At 39.3% G+C, this 10819-nt stretch overlaps 1 protein-coding gene across 1 annotated transcript; it reads left to right on the plus strand.

Moving 5' to 3' along the window:
- The first annotated feature begins 957 nt into the window (after positions 1–957).
- PRR32 (proline rich 32) lies at positions 958–2686 on the plus strand. The gene is made up of 2 exons (XM_068532430.1): positions 958–977; positions 1810–2686. The coding sequence occupies exons 1-2, from the start codon at positions 958–960 to the stop codon at positions 2684–2686; spliced, it is 897 nt and encodes a 298-aa protein (XP_068388531.1).
- The last annotated feature ends 8133 nt before the right edge of the window (positions 2687–10819 follow it).

Here is a 10819-nt window from a genome sequence, read left to right on the forward strand (position 1 = left end):
TCGTTGGCAGAAAATAAAAGCTGAGGAAGTATACTTGCTTAAGGTAGGGAGGGGGAAGAAATTTAGGCTGGAAGAACAGAAAGTGCCTTATGCAAAAAGTTACAAGGCAAAATCTGAGCTAATATTTGTAAATTGATGTTATCTCCTATGCCTTTTATTTCCCCTCTCACTTGCAGGGAAGTTTCCAGAGCTCTATTCTGGGAAATATGTGTGTACACACACACACACACACACACATATACACCATACTGAGCCAATAAACTAGAAGGTAGGATGAAGGGAAGAATTGCAAATTGAGGGGCTAAAAAGTAAAAGCCAATATGATTCTTAGAGGGACTTTTTTTATAGTGCTATTCTTGTTTCATCTTCACAAGTGAGACTCAGATTGCAAAGCAATTTAACCCCCCAAACTCTGTTCTCCACCAAGTTAATAGTATGCACCCCCTAAACTGGAAGTTTAAATTACAAGATTAGGCATGGTACTCTGCTCAATGTTTGTAATTCCACCCTGGAAGAGGAGATTTGACAACTACCTTTTCTAAATAAAACTTCAGAAATAACTCTTAACAAAAGACCATGCCACCATGATTCTTCTAAAATCGTCTTGATGATTTGTCTTTCTAATTGGACTGCAACAGGGTTAATGTAGCGAATGCCTTTAAGTTCATCTACTACTGTGCAAAAAGGAATCATACATTTAGCTTCAGAGGAGTGTCACAGATTTATCCACGCCTCCTCCTCCTGGCTCCTTTTCTCCCTCCCTTCCCTAGCAACTGGTAACCTCATAAAGAGGACTCCAAATCTAGAAAGAAGCAGTTGGTCCCTGGCTTCATTCGACCTGCCAAGCTGCTCTAAAGAAGAAGCACCAGTCATTTCTCCAGACTGAGTTGGCTTGGCGTGGGCGTTCAGCTGGTTTTCTCCATCACCTCAAGAAGGCTTTGCTGATCAAATTTCTCCATGGCGTGTATTGAAAATGTGTAAGTACAAAACTGTGTACAACTGTTTAAGTTGAAGGCAAAAGGCAATTTGAATTGTTTTCCTGTGTGAGTGCGACACGGACAACAGGGAGGGGTGGGTTGCGAAGGATGCGAAGGGGATCACAGACAAAAGCGTGAAGGACATAAATTCAGGTACTAAGAATACTGGAGTCTTAAATGTAATTTTGAAGTTGCAAATCCTTAGTCTAAATTGTGGGGTTTAAATATGAGGAAATTCTTACTCTAGGGTGTGGTATGGGTTGAATGAAAGAAAATTTTAACAAAAGTTGGTGTAAATGTTGAATGATGCTTCATGAAAGAGAAACAAACTGGAGTGTTTGTTAGCATAACTAACCTTTCTTCGACTTCTGTGGAGAAAAAAAAAAAAAAAAAAAAAATGTTTTCCCTCATAAGACTTTCCAGAGCACTGCTACCAGAATCTAAATGATGGGTTTAGTGGATCATAGATCCTCCTGGGACTGAAAGAACTGGTGTTTCCTCTGTTTATCTAGCGTGCCTTCGCACTGCAGCTTTTAAGGAAGCTCTCTGAGTCTTCTAGGCTGCCTTGTTGCCTTGAGGAGGTGGGAATATGGGGAACGGGGTGGAGCCACAGGTCAGCCATAAAGGGAAACGACAAAGCCTGATGCTAAAGAGGCCGCCTGGTGAAGGGCAAGTGAATCGAAGAAGTGTTTGCTGACTACACCTGGGAGGAGATCGGGCTCTCCCTTTTCCCACCGTGTATTCCAGAGAATTCGATCAATCACATATTTCAGATATTTTCTGGTCACCGCATTTTCATTTTTATTAACCTATTTATTTCTGTTTTGGCAAGCCTTGGAGGGCACGCCCCTTCACCCACAGCAGTAGCTGCCGACGAACACGGGAACCCGGAGCTGCGCCCCGGCGTGCGCCTCCCGTGTCCGAGTTCCATGCAGAAGGATGATGCGGAGTCCTGGGGCCTCCCTCGCGCCCCCCTGAGACCTCCCTTCAATGTACTGACCGATCTGGCAAGAGAGCAACTGGAGCGTCCCTCAGAGAGAACAGGATCCTGCATTCCTGTCGACAGTTCGAGAGCTCTCAAACCCCCCTGTGGGCCACCACCTGCTGTTGCGGAAGAGTCCCTAGCAACAGCAGAAGTAAATAGCTCGGAGGGGCTGGCAGGCCGGAGGCAGAGGGGACAGGATGCTATTAATGTGGCCCGGGAATTCTCTGGCGGCCCTCCCGCACTGATGGTGGGGGGGACGAGGGTCAGCAACGGGGGCACTGAGAGAGGTGGCAGTAATGCAAGGTTATATGTGGCTTTGCCAAGGGGTCAAGGATTCTTTCCATCCAGGAGCTCTCAAGTAAGAGGCCCGCCACCTATCCCCACCCTTAGATCAGGGATAATGATGGAGGTGCCTCCAGGAAGTACGAGAGTGACCTGCAAGGAAAGGTTGGCTCATGTTTCCTTCCCACTGGGAGGCCCGCGGCACCCCGTGGAGAACTGGCCAAGGCCTAGGCCCTTGTCGTCCAGCACTCCAGGTTTACCTTCTTGCGCTACTGCCCATTGCTTCATTCCTCCTCGACCTCCAAGTTTCAATCCATTTCTCGCTATGCCTATGGCTTTTGCTCCTCCCCCGATATTTGGTCCTCCACTGCCTTCCTATTTTGCCAATTTCCCTTCCTGGGGAATGCCGGCTCCTGCATCCTCAAACAGAGAGAACAACTGATGGCAAAAAAAGGAAGGAGGGGAAAAAAAACGGTTGGGAAAAGAGGTGAAAGTTACTCATTTATGTTTTTATATTTGAAACCCCCTACCCTCTTGCAGCCTGTTTAGCACTAATGTGCCTTACATACTTGGAAATTCAATAAAGGTTCTAAACTTTGAAATATTGTGAATTATTTTTAAAAATGCCACTCTGGGAGCTGAAGCCTTGGATTTTGTTTTCTACTTTTAAGGAAATGGAAGCAGTAATGTGCCAGTGTTTTGTAAGTAGCTTAGTTGAATCCCTACCAATGGCTTGCAGCTGTGACCGTGGGGAGGCGGCACTGGGTTCTTGTTAGACTTGGAGAGTCCGGGGTGGGGAATTCCTACCTACCTAAGGTTATGGGGGTTGCTCAGTGCAGGATGGGTGAATGAAGATAGGGTCCAGAAGGTAGACCCAAGTCCAGATAATAGAGAAAAATGCCCAAACACTAAAAGTAGCCAGATGAGACTGAGGTGAGAGTAACAGAGCCAACATTTCACAGCCAGTTAGAGGCAGAACCAGGCTGAAAAGTTAAGAAAGAAAAGGGGCAGGGGAGATGGGAGAGTTCTACACATTGCTTTGTCTTTGTACCTCTGAGTACATATGTAGATATTGTTTTCTGTAAATAACTTTTTTTTTTCTCCATTCTCTACAGTTTGTTCAAAGAGTAAAGTCCAAAGTCAAATCTGGTCTTGTTAACCTAGTAATAACTTTGCCTTACCTAGGAATACTCCTTACAATTTTTATAAACAAAAGGGTTTTGACTCTAAATGCAGTTTTAAGTATTGTTTTCAATTTAAATAAAAGTCATTTGAATTTCACACTACAACTAGTGTTTGTCTCTCAGCATTTCGCTGTTGCTAAGTACATGGTATAGATAGGGCTGGCTTAATAGAAGTCCGGGGACAAGATGGAACCGGGCTGAATCCTTCACCCATTCTCAAAACAAAGGGTATTATATACTCAGAACTTTTAAAGGCAAATGAAAACATTTCACTCATGTGGAATTATTTTCTCTGACACTGCTATGTTTGTACTCTTCATAAGTGCTACAGCACCCCATTATCATGATGGCTCTGGGAGATTATCAAAAGCCCAGATGGGAGCTTTTTCAAATTCTAGTGACAAAGATATGGGCACAGCATGCAGGGTGGAAGGATGGCCATTCTGACCACTATACAACTTCATTCACACAGTGGTCCTAAAACACACCGACACTTGTCTATGAAGAACCACTAAATTAGAAATATCTTTAGAGGATGATTCTTCCAATGAGCGTTTTTCATGCGCAGAGCTGATGATGTAGGTGATGTAAGCAGTCAGTTAATGGTTGACAAAACCTACAGATCCAAAAGGCACCTAGCCTATAAGCAAAACCATTCATGTGTTTTTAGCACCAATCATGGGTTCTTCACTATTCTGGGAAAAAAAGACACATGGATCCATGAAGTTTCTTTTTCTCCATTTGATTCAGAATAGATTGTTCTAAATTTACAGGTGATAGTGCAAGGAGCACTGGATAAAAGGAGCATCTGGATGGAGCTTGCTAAGATTCCCCTCACTCTGTCCTGAAGCTGGCGCAATTCCATCAGTTCACCGTGGTGGGCTGAGCAGAAGCATTCAGCAAATCATTTGACAGCTGCTCACTATGAGGTAGCTTAGTCCCAGCGTACCAAACACTTATTGAATTTTCAGCCTTAATGAACAGAGGAGTTGGGCATGCTTATGGTCATCAAAAATATCTTTTGAGCCAGATGTTAAAAGATCTTTTGACAAGAAATCAAGTTGTTGTGTCAACGGCAGTGCTGCATCTCTGGGGAGTTGCCAAAAGGTGTGGTAAGTGACAGCAGAACAGGATACGTTTTCCTTCTCAAAGGAAGTAGCTCCGATAAGCACTCAGAAAGACTTTACTCACAATTGCAGCAATCCATGACAAATTTACTGTAACAAGAAAGTGCCACCAACACAAGCTGCTCTTTTTAAACCCTCTGTTCTCTTTCCTAATACCCTCTGCATGTTATTTTCTATGCCATTTCGAAACACTGAGCACCTACAGTATGCAACAAAAAATAACTATTAGCAAATTGAGGCGTTGAAGTTTCCTTTATACCTCTGTGGTGTAGGATAAATACATTTTCTTTAGTTTATGCTGAGCTCTGTGCCTATATAACAGGTTTCAGTAAACACAAGTATCAAATAAGCCTGGAATCCTGTTGTTAAATGCAAGTGAAATGCAAATATTTTTGTTTATTCACAGCTTCCGTATAGAAATACTGTATTATCTTATCATAGGTGCCACCATCCTCAATGACAGCAAAACACCCATTTTAAACACATGATTTGGGGCTTCCCTGGTGGCGCAGTGGTTAAGAATCCGCCTGCCAATGCAGGGGACACAGCTTCGTCCCTGGTCCGGGAAGATCCCACATGCCACGGAGCAACTAAGCCCGTGCGCCACAACTACTGAGCCTGAGCTTTAGAGCCCACGAGCCACAACAACTGAGCCTGCGTGCTGCAACTACTGAAGCCCACGTGCCTAGAGCCTGTGCTCCGCAACAAGAGAAGCCACCGCAATGAGAAGCCCGTGCACCGCAGGAAGAGTAGCCCCCGCTCGCCGCAACTAGAGAAAGCCCACGTGTAGAAACGAAGGCCCAACAAAGCCAAAATAAATAAAGAAATAAAAGAAGTAAAGAAGTAGAAAAAAAATGTTTAAAAAACACATGATTTGCCTTAAAATAGCTAATTTTAAATTATTCTGGTGCAATATGAGCTAATATTAATCCTACACCAAAATATCCTATTCATTTTGGAAAGTGCACATAATTCAATATATTCAACACTCTTGAACATATATGTTTTCCCTTTCTTTTCTGTGGCTTAAATAGCTCCTAACCTCAAGAGGGAAAGAGAAACATCAACAAAGTAGCCCTTTCTCCTGATAGTAATGGGAATGGGTTAAGTATTTCCTGTTCTAAGTTATAATCATTGTTACAAGATGATTCATGTTGTACTGTTTATTATTTATAGTTCTCATTATATTCTTTGTCACAAGACTGTAGCATTAGAATTTTAATGTCCTATATATGCTCTAGAAGATAATAATAAACTGTACAACTTTGACCTTGTCTATGTCCCTAAGTATGATTAATTAGCCATTTCTATTTTCCACTGTTTACAACTTCTGTAGCCTGATTGGGAGAGGTACACATGTAGCCAATCAAACTGTAGAATACTGAAAATGTTAAAGTTCAAATTATAACATTTTTAAAGTCTTTCATAAACCAGAATGACATTAAAATTACACGTTATTCTTCTGAGAATTATTATAACAAACATAAAATAGGACCAAAAATTTATTTTCACTGGAGTCTTAAGGTTGAGATCATGGTGCTATCTTCATCTACTATGGAACAAGTGGTTTATTGCATGGCTGTCACTAAATAACTAACTAATAAAAAATATATATACACACATACATATATGTATGGAGAAAGATATCCTTCCATAACTATTACATTGTACTGTAACAACGGCATTGAATTATCAAGTGCTATTGAGAGATGTTGATTTTTAAAGGACCTAATACTGAACTACGTGAAATGACTCTATTTCAAGATCAGTGGGCCAAAACCAGAGATAAAAGAAATTTTACACAGATCAAGAACACTATGTCATGTCATAGGTTAATTCCATAGCTATCACAAAACGTTGCATGCCTTCTTTATAATGAGCTGGATTGAGTGATATTCCCACAGAAAGAGCAAGTGATGAGACTAAATTAAGTGAAAGAACCCATCTGTTTCTCTGTGATGATGTTCATTTTTTCTTATAATAATGGAAATGTATAGCATTTACCAAATCAAGTCTAGATTTGAGAAGTCAGAAAAATTGTGATTCATCATGCAGTCATTTTCTTAAGTGCTTGAGAAGGTGCTACTCTTGCCAAAGACTAATTAAATATATATGCTTTCTCACCCACCATTGGGAACTTACTGCCATTCAGAAAATCTTTCTCAGCATCCCAATTTCTCAAAGAAACTATCTGTGGAACTTGTTTTCATGAAGTGACTCTACCATTGCTGTTTTGAGAATGGACTAGTATCCTGAAATACTTTATGGAGGTAAACCGACCACATTTTTCCCAACTCTGAAAATCTCTTTCCCCAAGTAAAATAAGATTGTAAAGCACACAACTCCATCATTCCTATCATAAAGGGCTTTGTCTATCTAATAGTGCTTAATTATATAATTTATTGAGAAATGTACATTTATAACTGACTTCATCTAACACCCTGATTGTAAAAGCTTTGACTCAGAGGCAAAGCAACACAGGGAATATCGAGGTTGATGGATGGTGCTTGTGCATGTGAGAAAGAGAAAAACAGATGGAGAAAGACAGAGGATTAAAAATAGAGAGGGGCAGCGCCACTGTCAGTTGAGAAGAGATGAGATGAAGTGCTGTAGAAGAGGAAGCAGCTTCATAGTGGAAGTACTGTGGGAAGAGTAATACATTTGGATATGGGAGAATATAATCCAGAGAAGACAGAAAGGGGCAGTTTGGAAAGAAGGAAGTTACAGGGATTAAGTGTTTCATGAAAGAAAGGGCTCTGTGTAGGAGCCACACATCTGAGAGGGTGGGATGAGGTGATTAGAGAAACACTATCCAGCCTTCCTAAAAATGAATCTATCTCCACTGCTTCATTCCTTCCTATAAATATCATCTCTCTTCAGATAGCAGCCAATCTCATATTGCCTATGTGAAACTGGAAGCCCTTTCTGGTTTAGGTTTCATCAATCCCCCAAACTGGCCTTGACAAGCAGACTCACCATCATCAAGGTTACTTTATTAGTGAAGCGGGTGTGCAATGAATTAGGCTCACAAAAAAGCATTCTCTCTTCAAGTTCTCAAATATATCAGACCCTAAACTTGTTTTTCTTTTTAATTTTAAACTCCAATCTTTTTTTCCCCTAGCGAGGTACACTGATTAATTTCTAATTTTGCCTTTTCACCCCTCCTATTAAACCATAATTTTCTGAGGTGGAGTTGCTGGCTTTATTAATTACACTTCATCCAGAACCCAAGCAATCTATTATTTTTCCCAGGGGGCATATTTATACCTCCTTTAGGTATAAAATCCTTACACATTCTGTTAATGCTCACTGGTGCTCAATAGCTATTAGCAATATACAGCAAATGTACTGAAGATACTATTTAATGCCCTAACTAAAAAGTTGATTATCCATAAATAAAATAATTTAAAAACATCTTGTATTAGTAATAAGTCACAGCTGGAGGAAAATAATCAAATATAAATAATGTTTCATAGTTAAAAAATATCTATGAGATAGTCTTACAAAGACTATCAGTAAAATCACAGATGATCCCAAATTTAACAGAATGATATGGCTTTAAAAACAATCTCTTCAGAATTTATATAAACATTATTGCTTCAGTGCTAGGCATTTTCACAAACCAACTGCAATGTATGTACATCTCAAATTGTCCAACTTTATGATTAATTAACACTGCTAACATCACCAGTCAAATGAATCCATGCACATATCACTTCAAAACAGTGTAAAAGCTCATTGCTCCTTTAGGCATTTGATATGAAGTGAAGTTATATAAGAAAAATGCCAATTCCAATGTCTAAATGTTATCCTCTCTATTTAACTTGATGCTGTTATCCTTTTAGCATAGCCAGCAGTGGAGCCTACAAAGGTCAGTCAACCCTTAATTGGGAAACTAGAAAGAGGCCTTAGGTCTTGGGTCTTGGGTCTTAGGCTCATTTAGTCAAAACAAACAAACAAAAAATCAAACATAACAGAGTGTAAAACACAGAATCCATGGGCTTGAAGATTAAAGTTATTCAACGTGCGTTTATTGAATGCATACTATATGAGTAGCTCTACATTGGGTGCTATAGAAAATAAAAACCAAGCAGACACCTGTGGAAGTGACTGATTACTAAGAAAACACTTGTTTTCCTTCAGTGATAGAAAACATTCACTTATAGTAGAATGAGTTCTCATGTGCTCATGTGTATTTAGAATTTCCATGTCTTCTGTTGGTCTGATAGGTTCTCGATTTACAGGTGGAGAAACTGAGAGTCAAGAGATTTAGTGATTTGACCAAGAACAAAATGTGACTTTGTGGCAGAGTCAGAATCCTCTTGTTATTCCATACTTCAAAATGTGTTTCAAATGTATTAAAGATATAAGTGAAAATAAGAAAATAAAAATGGCCATAAATTCTAGAAGAAAATATAAGTGAAATAAATGAATATTTACGTAATCATGATCTTTCTTCTCATGACAATAAAGTCAAAAATCATAACAGAACACACTACAATACTGAGATCTCTGTGTCAAAATTATCATAAACAGAATTTAAAAGCAAATGAAAAGCTTGGAGAAATTTTGCAGGATATCTAGAAAAAGGTTCAAATGTTATTAACAAATACAAAATTTGTGAGCCAATAGAAAAATTGTATATCCTCATATAAAATGAATAAGTGACATTAACAGGTAGTTTACAAAAGAAAAAAAGAAAAATGGCTAATAAACATGTAAAATAGTTTATAAGTATAAATTAAAGTAAATACATTTTTATCTCTCATAATTGGCAAAGTTTTTTTCACATAATTATATCCATTGCTGGCGAGGGTTTGGGCACACTAGTTATGGGAGCATAAGTAGGAGAACATTTAGTGAGAGCATGTTACAATATTAAACAAATTCCTTAAAATTGTAGTGTTCTTTGATCCAAGAATCCCACATATTGGACTTTAGCCTAAGGAAATAATCATGGATATTGGATAAAGTTTTAGCTACAACCAGGCTCATCTCATCATTATAACAGGAAAAACTTAGAAATAAACTAAACTTTTCAAAATAGACAACTGTCCAATTAAATTGTGGTCCCTTCAGATGACAGAATATAATGCCACCGTCAGAACAATAACAGAGAACTATAATTTTTAAAAAGGAAAACTTATATGCATTTACAGTGAAAACAATTTCAAAAGTATGTGCCAGTACAATCAGTTTTCTTCTCTTTGCTTATCTATATTTTTGAATTTTTATAATAAACATTTTTACTCTTGTAGTGAAATTTAGGAGTTGTGATAAAAAGGAGATCATATATGATTTCTAAGGTCTCTTTCAGCTCTACATTTCAATGAAACAATTATATAATATAATAGAAAACAGAATGGAATATTCCGTAATCATAATTTTAAATAAATGAGTACTCAGAGAAAGTGAGAAAATAATCAAGTGTGATGGGAGTAGTTATAGAGGTTTATGTCAAAGAGTTTAAGACAGACTCTGGAGCACTGTACCTTTGCAACATATGGTTTCTTGATCCTTTGTGAAATGAGGCCCTACTTTAGCGGTGTTGGCCAAGATCTGATACTTGGCTGTACGCTTGTTTTCACGAGACATTGAGCGTCAGTGAGTTGCGGGGTGGGGGGGGGGGTCTATGCAAAGAGGGGCTAGGAATCAGGAGGCTGAGCCAAAAATGGGATCTGGAGTATATAGCAGGTTTAGGCAGGCAGGGGGTCAAATCCGGACAGGTCTGCTGAAGCAGCATGGTGCACGTAGGTATAAGTTCAGTTTAACAACCCTTTCATTTTGCCATCCTTTCTAATTTCAAAGTTCTTGATTTCCCATTGAACTACAATGATCCTAGTTTTAATTCCAGCAGCCTGGACCAGCACGTGTTAACAACTGTAGCCAGAAAAATGTCAGAAGCATGTAGGTGAGTCATGCTTCTGATCTAGGCAGGAACAAAGGTCCTCGGATTATCACAATATCTGGCTCAGTGTCTTGCCCTTCTACACTGTTTCCTGTTGAACGTGAGCAATTTAAAAATTGGAAGTTAAGACAAGCACGGATGACTTAAGCATTTTAAAACTGCATATAACCTAACCCTGACTGCGGAGTACTGAGCATAAATTGTTTTCTATGACTTATGATAATCACACTTTAAAATGACTGTTCAGAGCAGGCCTACCAAGAACATGGTTGTACAGTTTGTATCCTGCACAAGGGTGTCTAGCCAAAGTGGTAAAAGTAGGGATTGAAATTCAGTTTGTACTCTGCTTGCTAAGC

Source organism: Eschrichtius robustus, chromosome X, assembly GCF_028021215.1.
Source record: "Eschrichtius robustus isolate mEscRob2 chromosome X, mEscRob2.pri, whole genome shotgun sequence".
In the NCBI taxonomy this organism is placed as follows: Eukaryota; Metazoa; Chordata; class Mammalia; order Artiodactyla; family Eschrichtiidae; genus Eschrichtius; species Eschrichtius robustus.